At 45.3% G+C, this 21,964-nt stretch overlaps 1 protein-coding gene across 2 annotated transcripts in view; it reads right to left on the bottom strand.

Moving 5' to 3' along the window:
* Positions 1 to 2,204: 2,204 nt before the first annotated feature.
* polr2c (RNA polymerase II subunit C) overlaps positions 2,205 to 21,964 on the bottom strand; it is a 46,676-nt gene continuing 26,916 nt past the window's right edge. For both annotated transcript variants that reach the window (XM_063066581.1, XM_063066582.1), the window contains 4 exons: positions 14,964 to 15,015; positions 14,110 to 14,278; positions 13,483 to 13,557; positions 2,205 to 2,456 (listed from right to left, as the gene is read on the bottom strand). In XM_063066581.1, coding sequence (XP_062922651.1) covers positions 2,312 to 2,456; positions 13,483 to 13,557; positions 14,110 to 14,278; positions 14,964 to 15,015 — 441 coding nt within the window. In that variant the 3' untranslated portion in view covers positions 2,205 to 2,311. The remainder of the gene's footprint in view (positions 2,457 to 13,482; positions 13,558 to 14,109; positions 14,279 to 14,963; positions 15,016 to 21,964) is intronic.

Below are 21,964 nucleotides of genomic sequence, written 5' to 3'. Positions count from 1 at the left end.
GACAATCATCTTGAATGTTCAATGAAAATGAAGATTTTGAGAATGCAGTCATTGAAAGGTTGTATGAAGGCAGTCCATTATCTGCACTAGGTGGCTGTGCTAATTTTGTGTTAATTTTACAATCAATTAAAAGTACGTGATAGTGTACATCAGATGATTTCCTCCATCAAAAACTATTAGTAACTAATAGCTTTACAGTACTGTAGTAGCATTGGTAACATTCTAATTTGCCCTGAATTTTATTTAAATACATAATTTGTTATTCAGTTAAATGGTAGTTTGTCATTTTCAACTATTTACAGGAAATTGGAGCAGGCACTTAATTGGGCCAAAATGTACTGGTCTTGATGCACCCCAGTTAACCAGAATATACAGTATTTTAGTAATGTGGGAAGACTTGGTATGTCACCAAAGATTCTCCTAAATTTCTACATCTGTAACATGTTAACTGGTTGTAACACTGTCTGGTACAGAGGAGCCACCACACAAGAGTGGAAAAAGCTGCAGAGATCTGTAAACTCAGCCAGATTCATCATGGTAACTAGTTTCCTCAGAATCGAGGATACTTTCAAAAGGGTAATGCCTCATAAGGCCAGCTTTTATCATTAACCACTCACGTCACCTAGCAGATGCAATGTTCTCATGCTACCGTCAAAGAGGAGGTACAGAAGCCTCAACATTTCAGGACAGCCATCAGATTTCTGAGGACAATACTGTAAACCCATGAATACTACCTCACTATTATTTTCTCTGTTTTGCACTTATTAAAAATATATACTTATTGTAATTTATCATTTCCTTCATTACGTATTACAATGTACTGCTACCACATTTCAACAAATTTCATATTTGCCATTGATATTAAAACTGATTCAGAATCCTGAATCTCCCAGGGCCAACCATTCTAATTGTATGTCCTATTCCCACACTGATTTATATGTCCATGGCCTCCTCCACTGCCACATTGAAGGCAGATGTACATTAGATGAGCAACAGATATTTTGTTTTAGTACTCGACATGATGGCATCAACATCAATTTCCCTAATGTGCTAACCATTGTCCTTTGTTTACCTCCTCTCTCAATTTTCCTTAATCTCTGTGGCCCATTTACCTTCTTTTTCCCTCCACTGCCGTCACGATCTGCTCATCTCCTCTGTCTTCCTCCTTCTACCTCCCCACCTTCTCTTCATTCCATGATCTAATGTCCTCATCTATCGCATTAGACCATAAGACACTGGAGCAGAATTAGGCCATTTGGCCCATCGAGTCAGCTCCACCGTTCAATCATAGCTGATCCTTCTTTCCCTCCTCAGCTCCACTCCCTGGCCCTCTGCCCATAAACTTCAATGCCGTGTCCAATCAAGGACCTTTCAATCTCTGTCTTAAATACACCCAGAGACCTGGCCTCCACAGCTGCCTGTGGTAACAAATTCCACAAATTCATCACCCTCTGGCTAAAGAAAGTTCTCTGCATCTGTTTTAAATGGATGCCCTCTATCCTGAGGCTGTGCTCTCGTCTTAGACTTCCCCACCACGGGAAACATCCTTTCCACATTCAAAAGATTTCCCTGAGATACCCCTCATTCTTTTAAATTCCAGAGAGTACAGACCCAGAGCTATCAAACATTCCTCGCATGATAACCCTTTCATTTCCAGTATCATCTTTGTGAACCTTCTCTGAACCCTCTCCAAATCAAGCACAAATTCTTTCATGAGGACCCCAAAATTGTTCACAATATTCAAGGTGAGGCCTCACTAGTACCTTATACTCAGCATCACATCCCTGCTCTTGTATTCTAGAATATTACTTTGTCCTCGGCCCTTTGCATTCCGTACCTTCACCTCCCAGCTTCACATTATTCCCCTTTTCCCCCTCAGCTAGATTCACCTACCACCTCATACTCCTCGACACACACGACCCACCCCGAACCCGCAAACTTTAATTCTGCCCTCGACTTTCCAGTCCTGAAGGATCTCAGCCTAAAACATCACCTGTTCATTTCCCTCCATAAATGCTGCCTGACTTGCTGAGTTCCTGCAGCATTTTTGTGTGTGAGTGTGAATGGTCTGTGGGTTGTGAGGTTCATCCCTGCACCATCAACTATAGATTTCTTCTGGTACAATCCCTCCAGCCGTGTCCCAGAGCTCCAACTCTGTCTGCTTGCCATCAGGAGATCCCAAAGTCACTTGAGAACAGCAGCAGTAAGAAAAGTTCAGTTTTATTGATGTTTGAAAATGAACAAAGTAGTGGGGGGAAAGAGTCTGGTTGTTGCTGCTTGCGGCGGGGTTGTGGGGACTGCCCTAGGTTAGCTAATTGATGGTAAGTACATCACTCTGGATCTCATGGCTCAGCATGGTCTGCAGGTCACTCAGCTTCTTCTTCAGACCGGACAGGGCAGACAACACGATGGTTTCTGGCCGCAGTGCTCCAGAAGATTCCACGTTGAAGAAAAATCTGACAGGAACAAAAACCCAAACAGTTGACCCATCAACCACTGAAGTTACAAGCTGCTGCGAACACCAGGGTTCAGATCTGTCCTCCCTGGTCCCACACCCAATCACCCCTTTGCTGGCTCTCCACCCTCCACCACAAAGCTGACTGGAAGTGGCTACACATGGATAATACACGGCATGCTTACCTTACATTGGGAGGCATGTGGAACATAAGAGTAAAGAGTCCTGCTGCAGCTTCATAAAACTTTAGTCAGACTGTACTTATTCCTGCATGTATCAGTCTGCATGGGGGGGGGTGGCGGGGGAGTTTGGGTTGACAGTGTCAAAGTCACAGTGGTCGGGTCTCTGGCACTGAGTCTGACCATGACTCAGAAGGGAAGAGGGGGAGAAGAGGAGTGCTGAGAATTCATTGGTTAGGACAATGGACAAGAGGTTCTGTGGGCGCAAACAAGATTCCTGGATGGTTTGTTGCCTCCCAAGGGCCAGGGTCTGGGATATTTCAGATCAAGTCCTCAGCATTCTTAAGTGGGAGGGAGAACGGCCAGAGGCCATGGCCCATGTAGGTACCAATGACAAGGGCAGGACAAGTGACGAGTTCTACATAGGGAGTTAGGTGTGAAGTTAAAGGGCAAGGCCTCCAGGACTGTGAGGCCAGAACTAGGAAATTATACAATATGTGACTAAGCAGCTGGTGTCGGGGGGGGGGTGGGGGAGAGGAGAGCATAAGATTTTTGGATCATTGGGCTTTCTTCCAGTGGAGGTGTGACCTACACAAAATGGACGGTTTGCACCTGAACTGAAGGGGGACTAATATTCTAGTGGGAAGGTTTGCTAATGCTGCACGGTGGGGTTTAAACTAGGATAGGAACCAGAATGCCAGAACAGTTGGTGGAGAGACTGTGGAGGCAGATGTTGGTAAGACCTCAAAGTCAGGAATCAAAAGGTTGAGCATAGTACGACTAATGTCCTGAGCTGCATATATTTCAATTCAAGTAGTATCTTAGGAAAGGCAGATGAGGTCATGGCATGAAACAACACCTGGAATCATGGTGCTGTAGCCATTAGTGAGACTTGGTTTCAGGTGGGGCAGGACTGGCAGCTCAATAGTCTGGAGTTCTGTTGGTTCAGACATGACAAAGCAGGAGGGTTTAAAGGAGGAGGGGTGGTGTTACTAGTCAGGGAAAATGTCATCACAGTGCTGCATCACGACTGGAGAACTCAACTAGTGACATGTTATGGGTGGAAATGAGAAATAAGAAAGGTATGACCACATTAATAGGACAAGGGTAAGACAAGCAGGTGTGTTTACTGATAATTTTAATCTCTCCCTCTCCCAGTGTAGAGTGCCTTCCTGCTTCGAATTATCCACTATTGTCCCTGTATCAAAAAAGACCAAGGTAACATCCCTGAAGGATTGGCGTCCTGTCGCACTCACCCCAAAAATAAGCAAATGCTTTGAGAGGCTGGTCAAGGATTACATCTGCAGTTTGCTACCACCCAAACTGGACCCCCTACAATTCACCTGACACAACCGATCGACAGATGACGCAATAGCCATTGCTCTACGTACCATCCTTACACATCTGGAGAAGGATGCTTATGTGAGAATGCTGTTCTTGGACTAGAATTTAGCGTTCAACACCATAGTTCCATCCAGGCTGGACAAGAAGCTCAGAGACCTTGGCCTTAACCCTGCCTTGTGCAGCTGGATACCGGACTTCCTGTCAGATTGCCAGCAGGTTGTAAGAGTGGGCTCCCTCACCTCCAACCCTCTGACTCTCAATACAGGAGCCCCTCAGAGCTGTGTACTGAGTCTCCTCCTTTACTCCCTGTATACCCATGACTGTGTCACCACCCACAGCTGACGACACTACATTGATTAGCCTTATCTCAAACAGTATCGAGGTGGCCTCCAGGGAAGAAGTCATCTCTCTGACACAGTGGTGTCAAGAAAACAACCTCTCCCTCAATGTCACAAAAACGAAGGAGCTGGTTGTGGATTACAGGAGGAATGGAGATGGGCTAACCCCTATTGACATCAATGGATCTGAGGTCGAAAGGGTAAACAGCTTCAAGCTCCTCAGCATCCACATCACTGAGGACCTCACGTGGTCTGTACACACCAGCTGTGTGGTGAAAAAGGCACAACAGCACCTCTTTCACCTCAGACAGTTGAGGAAGTTTAGTAAGGGCTCCCAAATCCTAAGACTTTCTACAGGGGCACAGTTGAGAGCATCCTGACTGGCTGCATCACTGCCTGGTATGGGAACTGTACCTCCCTTAATCGCAGGACTCTGCAGAGAGTGGTGCGCATCTGTAGTTGTAAACTTCTCATAGAAACATAGAAACATAGAAACATAGAAAATAGGTGCAGGAGTAGGCCATTCGGCCCTTCGAGCCTGCACCGCCATTTATTATGATCATGGCTGATCATCCAACTCAGAACCCAGCCTTCCCTCCATACCCCCTGACCCCTGTAGCCACAAGGGCCATATCTAACTTCCTTTTAAACATAGCTAATGAACTGGCCTCAACAGTTTGCTGTGGCAGAGAATTCCACAGATTCACCACTCTCTGTGTGAAGAAGTTTTTCCTAACCTCGGTCCTAAAAGGCTTCCCCTCTATCCTCAAACTGTGACCCCTCGTTCTAGACCTCCCCAACATCGGGAACAATCTTCCTGCATCTAGCCTGTCCAATCCCTTTAGGATCTTATACGTTTCAATCAGATCCCCCCTCAATCTTCTAAATTCCAACGAGTACAAGCCCAGTTCATCCAGTCTTTCTTCATATGAAAGACCTGCCATCCCAGGAATCAATCTGGTGAACCTTCTTTGTACTCCCTCTATGGCAAAGATGTCTTTCCTCAGATTAGGGGACCAAAACTGCACACAATACTCCAGGTGTGGTCTCACCAAGGCCTTGTACAACTGCAGTAGTACCTCCCTGCTCCTGTACTCGAATCCTCTCGCTATAAATGCCAGCATACCGTTCGCCTTTTTCACCGCCTGCTGTACCTGCATGCCCACTTTCAATGACTGGTGTATAATGACACCCAGGTCTCGTTGCACCTCCCCTTTTCCTAATCGGCCACCATTCAGATAATAATCTGTTTTCCTATTTTTGCCACCAAAGTGGATAACTTCACATTTATCCACATTAAATTGCATCTGCCATGAGTTTGCCCACTCACCCAACCTATCCAAGTCACCCTGCATCCTCTTAGCATCCTCCTCACTGCTAACACTGCCACCCAGCTTCGTGTCATCCGCAAACTTGGAGATGCTGCATTTAATTCCCTCTTCCAGGTCATTAATATATATTGTAAACAACTGGGGTCCCAGCACTGAGCCTTGCGGTACCCCACTAGTCACCGCCTGCCATTCTGAAAAGGTCCCGTTTATTCCCACTCTTTGCTTCCTGTCTGCTAACCAATTCTCCACCCACACCAATACCTTACCCCCAATACCGTGTGCTTTAAGTTTGCACACTGATTCAGGACATTTACAAAGACAGGTGTGTAAAAAGGGCCCGCAGGATCATTGGAGACCCGAGCCATCCCAACCACAATCTATTCCAGCTGCTACCATCCGGGAAGTGGTACCGCAGCATAAAAGCCAGGACCAACAGGCTCCGGGACAGCTTCTTCCACCAGGCCATCAGACTGATTAACTCACGCTGATTTGAGTGTATTTCTATGTTATATTGACTGTTCTATTTATTATAAATTACTATGGTTGCACATTGCACATTTAGATAGAGACATAACGAAAAGACTTTTACTCATGTATGTGAAGGATGTAAGAAATAAAGTCAATTCAATATTACAGAACACCCAACAGTCTTAAGGACTTAGAGGAACAAATCTGTAAAGAGATCACAGACTGCACCAAGAAACACAATGTTGTTATAGTTGATTTTAACTTTGCACATATTGACTGGGAATCCCACACTGTAAAATGACCAGATGGGATAGAGTTGCCGAATGTATTCTTCACGACTACGTAGAAGTCCCAACAACAGGGAGTCGATACTGGATCAGTTATAAGGGAACGAGACAGGGCAGGGGACAGAAGTTTGTGTACAGGAACACTTGGTATCCAGTGACCACAATGCTGTTAGCTTCAATGTAAATATGCAAAGAGATAGGACTAGTCCGTGGGAGGAGACAGGAGGAAAGGTGACTGAGGATGCTGCTCCTGATCCACAAGGTGCTTTGTGCAGATGAATGGCTTCAAGGAGGAAGGGCAAACGCTTCAGCGAAAGAGGGCATACAAGGACGCCAGAGCTCGTGGGAAGATAAGAGTATTAGGAGGCTTTGATAAACTTGCAGAAGGTCATTTGGAAAGAAAATATGAATTATGAAAGGAAGCTGGCGACTAATATCAAAGAAGATACTAAAAGCTATTTAAAGTATATAAAGGGTAAAAGAGAGTCGAGGGTAGATATAGGACCAATACAAAGTGACGAGATATTGTAATGAGAGATGCAGAGATGGCAGAGGAACCGAATGCGTGTTTTGCATCAGCCTTCACAGTGGAAGATGTCTGCAGTACACCAGACATTCAAGAGTTACATGGCCTAAGGTAGAAGGCGTCAATTTTAGAAAACCTAACACACTTATTTTTCAACACAGTCCCCTCCTACATGTACACACTCAGCCCAGCGGTCGTGGAGCATACGGATCCCTTCTTTGTAGAAGTGGTCCACAGCAGAGGTAATTGATAAGTTCGTGGCCTAAGGTGGAAGGAGATGAGTTATTAACTTCAAACTTACTGCATTATCACTCAAAGAGTTGAACTGCACGTGCATGTAAGGAGAGAGTATTGGACCTCCAGGTGGTCCACAGCAGGGGTGATTGATAAGTTCGTGGTCTAAGGTAGAAGGAGATGAGTTATACAGCTCTCTTTACGTGCACATGCAGTTCAACTCTTTGAGTGATTATGCAGAAAGTTTGAAGTTAATAACTCATCTCCTTCTACCTTAGGCCACGAACTTATGAATTACCCCTGCTGTGGACCACTTTCTGGAGGTCCAAGGTGCCGAATCCTACAAAGAAGGGATCCGTATGCTCCACGACTGCTGGACTAAGTGTGTAAACACAAAATACTCTGCAGATGCTGGGGTCAAAGTGTTACATGCTCAAGGAGATCTGGTTTTTTTTCTGAGAGTGATGTAATGGTCTTTTGGAGGTCACCTGATGTGATTTTCCCACCAATGTGAGGTCACGTGATGACATGTGCACCATGGCTATATAAGGGTCGACCCAGGTGACACAGCTGGTTTATAATTTGTAGATTTCCTGGTGTCATGGATTCTTGACTGGCAGACCACAGTATGTGTGCTTGCAACACTGTGTGTACGACAGAGTGATCAGCAGCACTGGGGCTCCACAGGGGACTGTCTTGTCTCCCTTTCTCTTCGCCATTTACACCTCGGACATCAACTACTGCACAGAGTCTTGTCATCTTCAGAAGTTTTCGGATGACTCTGCCATAGTTGGATGCATCAGCAAGAGAGATGAGGCTGAGTACAGGGCTACGGTAGGAAACTGTGTCACATGGTGTGAGCAGAATTATCTGCAGCTTAATGTGAAAAAGACTAAGGAGCTGGTGGTAGACCTGAGGAGAGCTAAGGTACCAGTGACCCCTGTTTCCATCCAGGGGGTCAGTGTGGACATGATGGAGGATTACAAATACCTGGGAATACGCATTGACAATAAACTGGACTGGTCAAAGAACACTGAGGCTGTCTACAAGAAGAGTCAGAGCCGTCCCTATTTCCTGAGGAGACTGAGGTCCTTTAACATCTGCCGGACGATGCTGAGGATGTTCTACGAGTCTGTGGTGGTCAGTGCGATCATGTTTGCTGTTGTGTGCTGGGGCAGCAGGCTGAGGGTCGCAGACACCAACAGAATCAACAAACTCATTCGTAAGGCCAGTGATGTTGTGGGGATGGAACTGGACTCTCTGACGGTGGTGTCTGAAAAGAGGATGCTGTCTAAGTTGCATGCCATCTTGGACAATGTCTCCCATCCACTACATAATGTACTGGTTGGGCACAGGAGTACATTCAGCCAGAGACTCATTCCACCGAGATGCAACACAGAGCGTCATAGGAAGTCATTCCTGCCTGTGGCCATCAAACTTTACAACTCCTCCCTTGGAGGGTCAGACACCCTGAGCCAATAGGCTGGTCCTGGACTTATTTCATAAATTACTGGTATAATTTACATATTACTATTTAACTATTTAAGGCTCTATTACTATTTCTATTACTATTTATTATTTATGGTGCAACTGTAACGAAAGCCAATCTCCCCCTGGGATCAATAAAGTATGACTATGACTATTTCCAGGTAGAACGTGCTGTGTCTCCGTTTCTGTTGCGTGTTTGTTTTTGTGACGCAGTTTCATTTTTAAAACGGAATGTGCGTTCTGTTGCAAGATACAATATTAATGGACTGGAAATTTGTGCTGGATGTGTTGATTTACTCAATTCCAACAGTAGAAGGGAGAGTGAAGATTTTATCGAAGTACAGGATTGAAGGATCGAGAGGAGTCGACATCATTCGGCAGTTTAACAAAGGTCGACCTTATTGAGTCTTTGTTGGCGGAGTAGCGACCTGCATCGAGGATAACTCTTGCCAAAAATAGCAAGGAGTTTATGCAAAGGTTTGCTCTCTCTCTAAAAGAATTGAAGGTCAGTTGCTTTAAACTGTTTATTTTTGGCATTGTGAATCCTGCAGACAGAACCAGCAGGAAAGTTGCGTCTGTGAAGAAATCCTTCTCCAGAGAAGTCTCTCCCAATTGAACGTGTAAATCTGTTGGACTTTCAAAGTTATCGTTTTAAGAACTATATTTGACTTTATCGTTTTAAGAACTGTTTTTGGGGGGGCGTCACGTGATGACGTGGGATTGAGACGTGTAAATCCAGCTCTCCCATAAAAAAATCAGCAAAGTGCCGTTTAAACAAAGTAAAGTTAATACTTTCCAAAAACTACTTATAAACTTAGTAAGACTACTGTACGATATGCCTCGTAAACCGCAACAGAAGAAGTCTGTTGTTGTGAAGTCGCCGCGAGATGGGAAGAGAAAAGGGCCTACTGCAGCGATGGAGCCTCGGATTCAGGTTGGATCTCCTTCGGAGGAGACGCATTTTATCTCTGGCGTAGAAGAACAGGGAGCAATGGCGGCAGTAGCGGTCTCCCGGAAGAAGATGCCGGAAATGCGCATGCGCAAAGAAGTACGCATGCGCAAATGGACACAATTTAAACTACAAGGACCGACGGCCACTGCAACTGAAAGTGACTCAGAGTCAGAATTGGATTCCGCAGAGAATACAGATGAAGAAGAGGATGAAGAACTGGAAGAGACTGGAAGTAAAGGAGACGACGGACACATAAGAGAGGCTTTATTGCAACTAACGGCTGAACTAAGAAAATTAAGAACAGAGCTTAGAGAGATGAAGATGTGCTATGATAAAGCTATGAAAAGGCAGGATAAAATGGATAAGAAACTTCAGAAGATGGAAAGAACAATGGAGCATATTAACGATAGAGTGGAAAAAACAGAAAATGATGTGCTTGTCTGGAACACAGAAAGAAATCGACTCTTGGAGAAAGTGGACGTGTTGGAAAATTTTAGTAGACATAATAATATTAAAATTGTTGGTCTTAAAGAAGGTATAGAGGGAGACAATCCAATAGAATTTTTTCAAAGATGGATCCCGAAAATGTTGCAAATGAAAGAGGAAGACCGATCAATTGAAATTGAGTGGGTACATAGAGCTCTAAGACCAAAACCACAAGATGACCAATATCCACGATCAATTTTAATAAAATTCTCAGATTTCAAGACAAAGAAAGGATTCTACAGGTGGCTGCCCAAGCTGACAAGAAGAGAAAAGGGCCACTGATGATAGAAGGGAAGAAATTTTTTTCTACCCTGACAAAAGTTATGAGCTTTTGAAGAGAAGGAAGAAATTTAATCCAGTGAAAAAAGCCCTATGGGGTCACGGTTATCAATTTATATTGCGTTATTCTGCAACCTTGAAGATTTTTTTGACTGGTGGAGAAAAAAGATTTTTTGACGATTACTGGAAAGCGGAGGAGTTTGTGCGAGATTCTTTGAATATTCACCAGATTCAAGAACAAACCCAGGGGAGTGAGATGGATTGAAGATGAAGACTGGATCAAGGCCAAGGAGGGAGGGGAAGAAAGTTTAAAATTTGAGGAATACTAGCTGGGAATAATGACATTAATTTTTTTTATATATATACAATTTTTTGTTACGGGGGAGCTGGAAGAAATACTGACCAATCGCTACGTTATTCATGTGTGCAAGCGTGGCAATAGCCACGACCCGCACAATGGAGGGGGGTAGTGTTGTGTTTCTTTTCATTCACAACATTAGTGGGGGGGTATTTTGTTTTTTTTTCTTTTTTTGTATCGTATCTATTTTTTCTTTTTGCCTGGATGATTGGGAGGGAAACACGTAGCAACATGGTGAAGTTCAAAGATTCCCCAGGGAACTAAGAGAGTTGAGAAGCTAAGTAATGTTTTAGATTTTAAGAAATAAATATGAAACATTTTTGAATATTTGGAGCCCTTATTTACAGCTCTGATGATAAAGATCTTGGTTCCTTGGGGAAAGTAATAAATATATATAAAATTTATTTTTAATCCAATGGAGCATGTGCAAACCTTCCAATATTCAGGCAGTTCTTTTTTTTTTCTTTTCTCTTTAGGTAGGAGTATATACGGGGGGGGGGAGGGTTAAGAGGAAGGGGGAGGGTAGATATTATTTTCTCATGTATTCACTTTGAAAACTCAATAAAAATTATATTAAAAGAAAAACTGTTTTTGCATTTGAACGCTTTAAGAACCAGTGCCGAGTGACGAGGTGCTGAACGGCTGCATATCGGTTAACTTCCGGCTAAAGTTTTCATTTGTTCTTTTTTCTTATTGGTTGTTTTTATATAACCTGTCTCAATTGATATTCATTGTTGCCGTTTACGCAACAAAAGCAACACTCACAACACGCTGGAGGAACTCAGCAGGTCGGGCAGCATCCATGGAAACGATCAGTCAACGATTAATAAAGGAAAGCGTACCATACCAGTGAGATCTTGGGCTCCGTGTCTATAAGCACTCAAAGCGCAGGCCAACAGTGCTGTTAAGACGACGGAGGATGGAGGTGTCCTGATAGATGATGAGAGGCATTGATCACGTGGATAGCCAGAGGCTTTTTCCCAGGGCTGAAATGGCTAACACAAGGGGCACAGTTTTAAGGTGCTTGGAAGTAGGTACAAGGGGGATGTCAGGGGTAAGTTTTTCACATAGAGTGATGGGTACATGGAATAGATTGCCAGTAATGGTCTTTTAAGAGACTCTTAGATAGGTACATGGAGCTTAGAAAAATAGAGGGCTGTGAGGTAGGGAAATTCTAGGCAGCTTTTAAAGAGTAGGTTACATGGTGGGCACAACATCATGGACCAAAGGGCTTGTTTCTATGTTTTATGTTCATATACCTCCTTCACTACCCTATCGACCTGTGCTGCCACTTTCAGGTAGCTATGGACATGGATTTAGGAGCAAAATTAGGACATTTGGCTCACTGAATCTGCTCTGCATCGTGGCTGGTCATCGTCCCTCTCAACCCCACTGCTGCTTTCACCCCGTAACATTTGACACCCTTACTAATCAAGAACCTATCAACGGCTGTTTTAAATATACCCAATGACGCGCCCCCACAGCCTCCTGTGGCGAAGAATTCCACAGACTCTTCACCACCTGGCTAAAGATATTCCTCCTCATCTCTACTCTAAAGGGATGTCTTTGTATTCTGAGGCTGTTGCCTCTGGTCCTCGACTTTCTAACTATGAAAAACATCCTGTCCATATTCATTCGTCTAGGCCTTTCAATAGTCAATAATTTCAATGAGATCCCCCTAATTCTTCTAAACTCCAGCGAGTACAGGGCCAGAGCCACCAAACATTCTTCATACGTTAACCGTTTAATTGCTGCTATTATTCTCGTGAACCTCCTTTGGACCCTCTCCAATAACAGCACATCTTTTCATAGATAATCGGCCCAAAAGTGGTTGGAATAATCCAAGTTCAGTTTGACCAATGCTTTATAAAGCCTCAGCATTACATCCTTGCTTTTATATTCTAGCCCTCTCAAAGTGAATGCTAACATTGCATTTGCTTTCCTTCCTCAACCTGCAAGTTAACCATTAGGGAATCCTGCACAAGGACTCCCTAGTCCCTTTGCACCTCTGATCACTGAAATTTATCCCCATTTAGAAAGTAGTCTATATCTTTATTCCCTCTGTCAAAGTGCATGACCATACAATTCCTTAGACTGTATTCCATCTGCCACATTTTTGCTCATTTTCCTAATCTTTCAGCAGACTCCCTGCTTCCTCAGCACTAACTGCCTCTCCACCTCTTTGCATCATCTGCTAACTTAGCTACAAAGCCATCACATCCATTGACTAAATCAATGACATAATGTGAAAAGTAGCAGTCCCATTACCGACCTCTGTAGAACACCACTAGTCAACAGCAGCCAACCAGAAAAGGCCTTTACTTCCCATCTTTGCCCCCTGCCAGGCATTCAATTTTCTACCCACGCTAGTATCTTTCATTTATACCATGGACTTTTATCTTCTTAAGCAGCCTCATGCGCGGCACCTTGTCAAAGGCCTTCTGAAAATCCAAGTAAACAACATCCACCGACCCCCTTTTGTCTATCCTGCCGTTATGCAATAGCACTATTAAGGGTCTTCCTTCAACAGTCCCTTCACATCCCATCCCCAAAGAGAACACCTCACACTTGCTGACGTTAATGGGCATTTGCTCTTGCTCCAGCTATAACTGCAACTGATCTATATTCCACTATCTGCTGTCAATCTGCTACACTGCCCAATGATTACTAATGCACACATCTTCATGTTCACCCAGATCACACACAGCAGAGGTCTTGCCATGCTGAGATGTGCTGTGGGGTAGGTGAAGTACTCACCTTTCCGGTTTACCATTGGGGTCGTATGGCGCCTGAATCTCTTCGTCATCCAGCTCTGAGTACTCACTCTTCGGCCTGCAAGTTCCACCAAAACATTGAGAAATGAGCTCCCCCCTACCTCTGCTCCCTCCCTCTTCCATCACCCCCACCCACCCACCCTCTGCTCATCCCCGGGGATGTTGAGGAGGGGGTCAGTGGGACAACCTCTTCCAACCAGGGTCACGATGTTGGATTAAGATTTTAATTTACTTTTCTTTGTCGTTTTAGCACGCTTTTTTTTAAACACGTGCTTATACGTTTTATAATTTTTTAGTAACTCAGTATTTCTGTAGTCTCTTTATCAGTAAGAATGAGGCAGTACAGCAGTATAATGCAGACAAGACTTTTCCAGTGGCCATCTCCACCAAGAAGACCCCTTATCTCTGACCAGCTTAGACCAGTTTGCAGTATAAATGGAGAGCACCTGATGAACATCTAATAAAACCATTCCTCATTCTTGACTTCTAAAGAACCTTCTGGACAACATTATCTCCAGATCTAATGGGAAATTCCCACTCAACCACATCATCCATTGCCGTCCTGGGGTTCCGACCCCCTCCCCCACACCCACACCCAGGTGAGACCTACCACTCCTCAGGCTTGGGGTAGACAGTGTGTCGCAGGGCATTGTCAGGGTCGTACTCGAAGGACACCCCAGCCGTCGGGTTCCACTTGGCATGCTCTTTTCCAAAGCCTTTCTTAGCATAAGCACGGAGACGGAGTTCCTGGCCTTTCCGTAGCTTCACAATCAGGATGTCTGCGGAATGCAGGATTAACATCCGTCCACAATACTCGATCAAATACTCTCCTCCACACACCCTCCAGTCTGTACTCCACTCCTCCTTCACAATTCCACCACTCCCAACACCCTCCACTCTGCACCACCCCCAACTCTGTCCATCCTCTTTACAACTCCATCTTCCAGCAACCCCCTCAACTCTGCCCCTTCCCCTTCCACGACTCCACCTCTCCTGCAACTCTCCACCCTGAAGCACCCCCTTAACTCTGACCTCCCTGAACTCTATTCCTTGAACCAACTTCAACCATCCTCCCAAACCTCTCGTATCCAGCCCTACACCCAACGCCCTCCGCTCTGAAACACCTCTTCATCTCTAACCCTTCCTGCCACCCTGTAGTTTGTACCCCATTCCTCCTCCTGCCCCTCCACAAACCCTGTCTGTTCTGAATCACTCCCCAATGACTCTGTCCCTCCTCTCCACACACCACTCATCTCTCTCACCCCAGATTCCTTCTGGGAACCTTCCCTGAAACTCAGCCCCACTCCCTTCACCAGAACTTCTACTCCCTCAAACCATCTCCTTCACCACTCTCTAACCCCAGAATCACCTCAATCCCATTGCTCCATTCCTCTTCCCCCTCCCAAGTTAACCCAGCACCACCCAACTTCCCCTCCGCCAGAGCCCTGCAGAACTGCTCCTCACCATCTTGTTCCACATAGTCATTGGGATCGTTGTCTCGGCTCCGGGAGGTGACCTGGTGAAGTTCACAAATACGAAGTCAGTGATTATCCGACCTGTCCCTGTCTGGAAGCACACGTGTCTACAGTACCCAAATGACCCTCTAAACCAGAACCATACCTCTCTTAGCCCTGAAGACAGAGGGTGTCTGATGAGATAGAGCCACCAGGTAAGTGTGGAGAGGGAACATCCACCAACATCTATCTGCCTCTTCCACCTGACATCTGAAATCCCATCTTCCTACTTCAGTAGACAAGCTTTCTTGATTGAATACTGCTGATCTAAAGTATACAGAATCGCTTGTCTGACCCCCTAACTATGGAGTCTCTTATTACTGCTGCCAGCCTCTTCCTGTCCCTACCCTTCTGAGCCCACAGGGCCAGACTCTGTGCCAGAGGCATGGCCACTGTTGCTTTCCCCAGGTAGGCCACCGCCCCCTAACAATACTCAAACAGGAGTACTTATTGTTAAGTGGGACAGTCACAGGAATACTCTCTAGTATCTGACTCTTGCCCTTCTCTCTCCTGACTGTTACCCATTTATCTGTCTCCCGAGGCCCCGGTGAGGAGCTATACTTGCCTATAGCTCCTCTCTATCACATCCTCACTTTTCCTGACCCGGTCCCTAAGCAGCTGTAGTTTGACGCACCTGGTACAGATGTCACCGTCCGTGAGGCTGGGAGTCTCCGGACATCCTATATTTGACACCCAGTACAGAATATTGGCCTCACAGACATATTTCCTGTTTCTATTCCTCACAGGTAACTTACCTCGCCTCAACCCATTATCGCCAAAGCACAAGTGAGCCAACGTTCTACCACTCTATTGTTTTACAACATTGAATCACAGTGGATGCTTTTGGCTTTTATTTACACTGAAGGAGATGAGTAATTATGCAATCAATTATTTTGCTTTTAATAACTGAAATAAATTTAGACCAATTTGTAGAAATTTTTTATTACTTTGACATGAGAGTCTTTTCTGTTGATCAATGTCAAAAAAGCCAAATAAAATTCACTGAGATTCAATGCTGTAAAACAATAAAACTTGGAAACTTCCAAGGTGGGGGATACTTTTGATAGGCACTGTTAAGCCATTGCTCGCCCATCATGTCACGTTTTGTTCAAAGGAATCACACTGCAGCGAGCTAAGGGCAGCACAGTTGCACAGCAGGTACAGCATCAGCTTCACAGCCCCAGAGCGCCAAGTTCAATCTCGACCTCAGGTGCTTCATGTGTGGAGTTCACACACTCTCTGAGCCCACGTGGATTCCCCCAGTTTCCCTCCCACATTCCATGGGTGGGTGGGTTAACAGCCCTTCGTGTAGGGGATGTGGGGAGAATGGAAGTGGGAGTAATGCAGATTAGTGTCAATGGGTGACTGATAGTACTGTCAGAGGCCCACAGGGCCTGATTCCCTGCACTAATATCATTATGCTCGTTTTCTTATGTAAGCTGTAAGTAATTCATATTACTTTGTCTATCACGTTTGTGCAATGCCGAGTCACATCTTTATGCCGCAGGTATTTCATTTAGCAGTTCTGTAAGAACAGTCTGTTCTACTTTCAGCCTGTTTGGGATATGGTGGTGGAACTGGGGTGAGGTTTTTTTTTGGTGAGGGACACTAAGGTTGGTCTTGGAGACCCGTTTGTTCAAGATGGATTGCGAGCGATGTTCGGAAGGTGGTGTGGGCCTTCACGCAGACTGAGGACCCAGCGTGAGTGACAGAGAAGTTTGAGGTGAGTTCCAACTTGTGCATATTTGACTGTTTAATTACGACAGACCCTTTCTATTTTTTTCTTTCTTTTCTTTACTAACCCTTTCATAAATACAATTCCTTCAGTCATATGCAGTGTGCTGTCTGTTATTTCTTGGTACCGAGTTGTAACAGGGTAGCAAATCACACAGCATCCATACAAGCAACACACATCAAAGTTGCTGGTGAACGCAGCAGGCCAGGCAGCATCTCTAGGAAAAGGTACAGTCGACGTTGTCCGCCAGAGAAAGCAGGATCTCCCAGTGGCCACACATTTTAATTCCACATCCCATTCCCATCCTGATATGCCTATCCACAGCCTCCTCTACTGTGAAAATGAAGCCACACTCTAGTTGGAGGAACAACTCCTTTTATTCCGTCTGGGTAGCCTCCAACTTGATTGCATGAACATTGACTTCTCTAACTTCCGCTAATGCCCCACCTCCCCCTCGTACCCCATCTGTTATTTATTTTTATACACATGTTCTTTCTCTCACTCTCCTTTTTCTCCCTTTCTCCCTCTGTCCCTCTGACTATACCCCTTGCCCATCCTCTGGGTTCCCCCCCCCTTGTCTTTCTCCCTGGGCCTCCTGTCCCATGATCCTCTCATATCCCTTTTGCCTATCACCTGTCCAGCTCTTGGCTCCATCCCTCCTCCTCCTGTCTTCGCCTATCATTTTGGATCTCCCCCTCCCGCTTTCAAATCTCTTACTAGCTCTTCCTTCAGTTAGTCCTGACGAAGGGTCTCGGCCTGAAACGTCGACTGTACCTCTTCCTAGAGATGCTGCCTGGCCTGCTGCGTTCACCAGCAACTTTTATGTGTGTTGCTTGAATTTCCAGCATCTGCAGAATTCCTCGTGTTAGCATCCATACAAACTGGGGTCTAGGGTGGGAGAGCCTTCTCAATCTAACAAGTTTGGTGGGACTGGAAAGTGTCTTCACTAGACTTTCACAGCCAAGGAAACTGCCGGGGTGGGAGGGGGGGTTCATTTGTAACATACAAAACTGTTGCTGCAAAAATCTAAATTTCGTAGCATTGATATGCCGAGTATCTAGGCCTGTGACAAACAATCTGAACGTCCATGACTCCTTAACTGCACAGCTGTTAGCAAGACCACGGAGCTGATTACAGACTTCAGGAGAACAAAATCTGAGATCCAAGACACAGTACTCATTGAAGGATCAGAGCAGGAGAGAATTAGCAACTTTAAACTCCTCGGGGTTCTGATTTCAGAGGACATTTCCTGGGCCTACCAATTATGAAGCAAGCACAGCAGTGTCTCTACTTCCTTAGGAGTTTGCAAAGATTCAGCAAAAACTTCTACAGATGGATAGTGGAGAGTATACTGACTGGCTGCATCACAGCCTGGTATGGAAACACCAGTGCTCTCGAGCTGCAAAAAGTAGTGAATACGGCCCTGTCCGTCTCGGGAAAAGCCCTCCCAACCACTGAGCAGATCTACATGAAATGCTATTGCAGGAAAGGAGGATCTATTATCAGAGATCACCGCCACCCAGGACATGTTCTCTTCTCGCTGGAAGGTACAAGAGCCTCAGGACTCACACCACCAGCTTCAGGAACAGTTACTACCCCTAAATAATCAGGTTCTTGACTAAAGGAGATAGCTTCACTCAATTTCATTTGCCCCATCACTGAAATGTTCCCACAATGTACGGCCTCACTTCCAGTGAATACAGGGCCAAAGCTACCAAACGCTCCTCATATGTTAACTCCTTTATTCCCGGAATTATCCTCGTAAACCTCCTCTGGACTCTCTCCAGTGACGATACATCCTTTCTGGGATATGGGATGAGGGAGGATTTGGCTAGTATACACTGGGAACACAGGCTATAGGCTGGGACTGTTGAAGAACAGTGGAAGACCTTCAAAGAGATTTTTCACAGTGCTCAATAAAAGTATATTCCAATTAAGAGCAAGAACAGTAAGGGTGGGGAGCGTTGGACTGGGATAACTAAGGAAATGAAAGAAGGCATCAAACTAAAAGCTCATGCATACAAAGTCGCCAAGAGTTGTGGGAAACTGGAAGATTGGGGAAATTTTAAAAAGCAAAAAAGAACCACTAAGCAAGCAATAAAGAAACGGAAGCTAGATTATGAAAATAAACTAGAACAGAATATGAAAACGGATAGTAAAATTTTTTTTTTACAATTATATAAAGTGGAAAAGGTTGGATAAAGTGCATGTAGGTCCCTTGGAGAACGAGAAGGGGGAATTGATATTGGATAATGAGGAAATGGCAGAGGCTTTGAAAGACTATTTTGAGTCAGTCTTAATGGTGGAAGACACGCCTAACATGCCAAAGGGAGATGCTATTGATGCGATGGGAGGTGAGGACCTTTTATAATAGCTATCACTAAAGAGGTCCCTTGGTGCTGATGGAATGCATCCCAGGGTACTGAAAGGATCGGCAGAAGTTATAGTCGAGGCTATGGTGATAATTTATCAAAATTCTCTGTAATCTGGGAAGGTCCTGACAGATTGGAAGACGGCGAATGTCACGCCACTGTTCAAAAAAGAATGTACGCAAAAGGCAGGTAACTACAGGCCAGTTAGTTTAACATCTGCAGCTGGGAAAAAGCTTGAAGCTATCATTAGAGAAGAAATAGCAAGGTATCTGGAAAGAAATGCATGCATCAGGCAGATGCAGCGTGGATTCAGCAAAGGCAGGTCCTGCTTGAGAAACTTGCTGGAGTTCTTCGAGGATATTACCAGCTCAGTGGATAGAGGGGAACAGATGGACGTTATTTACTTGGATTTCCAGAAGGCATTCAAAAAGGTGCTGCACAAAAGATAAGATAAGGATGCATAGAGTTGGGGGTGATGCATTAGCATGGACAGAGGATTGGTTAACTAATAGAAGGCAGAGAGTTGGGATACATGGGTGTTACTCTGGTTGGCAATCAGTGGTGAACGGTGTGCCACAGCAGTCGATGCTGGGCCTGCAACTGTTCAAGATACACATCAACGATCTGGAAGAGGGGACCGAGGGTATCTAAGTTTGCTCATGACACTAAATTGAGTGGAAAAGCAAACTGTGCAGAAAATACAGAGAGTGTGCAGAGAAATATAGTTAGCTTAAGTGAGTGGACAAGGGTCTGGCAGATGGAGTACAATGTTGGTAAATGCGAGGTCATCCACTCAGGAAGGAAAAATTAAAGAGCAGATTATTATTTACACGGTGGAAATTTGCAGCACGCTGCTGTGCAGAGGGACTTCGGCGAGCTCGCGCACGAATCACGAAAGATTGGTTTGCAGGTGCAACAGGTTATCAAGGAGGCAACTGGAATGGTGGCCTTCACTGTTAAAGGGATGAATTTAAGAGCTGGGAGGCTGTGCTGCAACTGAACAGGATACTGGTGAGGCTGCACCTGGAGTACTGATACACTGGATTTGCAGGCAGTGCAGCGCAGGTCCACCAGACTGATTCCAGAGATCAGGGGGTTAGACTACGAGGAGAGATTGAAAATCACCAACAACAGAAAATCTACGGATGCCGGAAATCCGAGCAACACACACAAAATGCTGGTGGAACTCAGCAGGCTAGGCAGCATCTATGGAAAAAAGTACAGCCGACATTTCAGGCTAAAACCCTTCGGCAGGACTGGGGAAAAAAAACTGAGGAGTAGATTTGAAAGGTGGGGGGATGGGAGGAGAAACGCCAGGCGATAGGTGAAACTTGGAGGGGGAGGGGTGAAGTAAAGAGCTAGGAATTTGATCGGTGAAAGAGGCAGAAAGGAGGAGGGCAGGGGGGGTGGAGGAGCACCAGAGGGAGGCGATGAATGGGCACGGAGATAACATGAGAGAGGGACAAGGGGAGGGGAAATGGTGAAGGGGATAGGGGAGGCATGACTGGAAGTTTGAAAAATTGATGTCATGCCATCAGGTTGGAGGCTACCTAAATGGAATATGAGGTGTTGCTCCTCCAACCTAAATGTGGCCTTATCCCGACAGTGGAGGAGGCCATGGATGGACATATCAGAATGGGAGCAGGAAGCCACTGATCTCCCTCCTGGCACAAGTGCTACACCTGCCCCTATACCTCCTCCCTCACTACCATTCAGGGCCTCAAACAGTCCTTCCAGGTGAGGCAACACCTCACCTGTGAGTCTGTTGTGGTCATATACTCTGTATGGTGCTTCCGGTGTGGCCTCTTGTATATCGGTGAGACCCGATGTAGATTGGGAGACCGCTTCACCAAGCATCTACGCTCCGTCCGCCAGAACAAGCAGGATCTCCCAGTGACCATCCATTTTAATTCCACTTACCATTCCCGTTCCGATAAGTCCATCCATGGCCTCCTCCACTACTGAGATAAAGCCACACTTAGGCTGGAGGAACAATACCTTATATTCCACTGGATAGCCTCCAACCTGACGGTATGAACATCAAACTCTGCTCTGCCATCATCCTCCTCCAATCCACCTGGGCAAGCTCCTCTCTCACGCCTCTGTAATTCCCTTTATTCCATTGCGATACTGCTGCATGTGAGATATGCTTCTCCCTCTCAAACTGCAGTATGTGTTCAATTATACTATGATCACTGCCTCCTAAAGGTTCCTTTACATTAATCTCCCGAATAAGATCTGGGTTATAACACAACACCCAATCCCAGAAGGCCTTTCCCCAAGTAAGGTTAAGCACAGGCTGCTCTAAAAAGCCATCTCGTAGGTATTCAACAAATTCTCTCTTTTACAATCCAACACCAACCTGATTTTCCCAATCCCCTTGCATATTGGAGTCTCCCATTACAAATGTGACATTACTCTTATTAAATGCCTATTCCAGCTCCCTTTGCAATCTCAACCCCATACATTTGGTGGCTTATATATGGTTTTTTTTTCCACCCTTTGTGTTTCTGAACTCCACCTGCAAAGATTCAACATTCTCCGACCGTACGTCACCTCTTGTTAATTCCATCTCCACACCACCATCTATGCCTTCTTGCCTGTCCATTCGATTTCAAAGTATATCAGTGGGAAAGTGTGTATGGAACCGGGGGAGACAGCAGAGGTACTTAATGAATACTTCGGGTCAGTATTCACTAGGGAAAAGGATCTTGGCGATTGTAGGGATGAGCATATAGACATCAAGAAAGAGGATGTGCTGGAGCTTTTGGAAAGCATCAAGTTGGATAAGCCTCCGGGACCCGACGAGATGTACCCCAGGCTACTGTGGGAGTTGAGGAAGGA

Source organism: Mobula hypostoma, chromosome 14 (genome assembly GCF_963921235.1).
Source record: "Mobula hypostoma chromosome 14, sMobHyp1.1, whole genome shotgun sequence".
Taxonomy (NCBI): Eukaryota; Metazoa; Chordata; class Chondrichthyes; order Myliobatiformes; family Myliobatidae; genus Mobula; species Mobula hypostoma.
The sequence above is the reverse complement of the archived record's forward strand: the minus strand, read 5'-3'. Positions and strand labels throughout refer to the sequence as shown.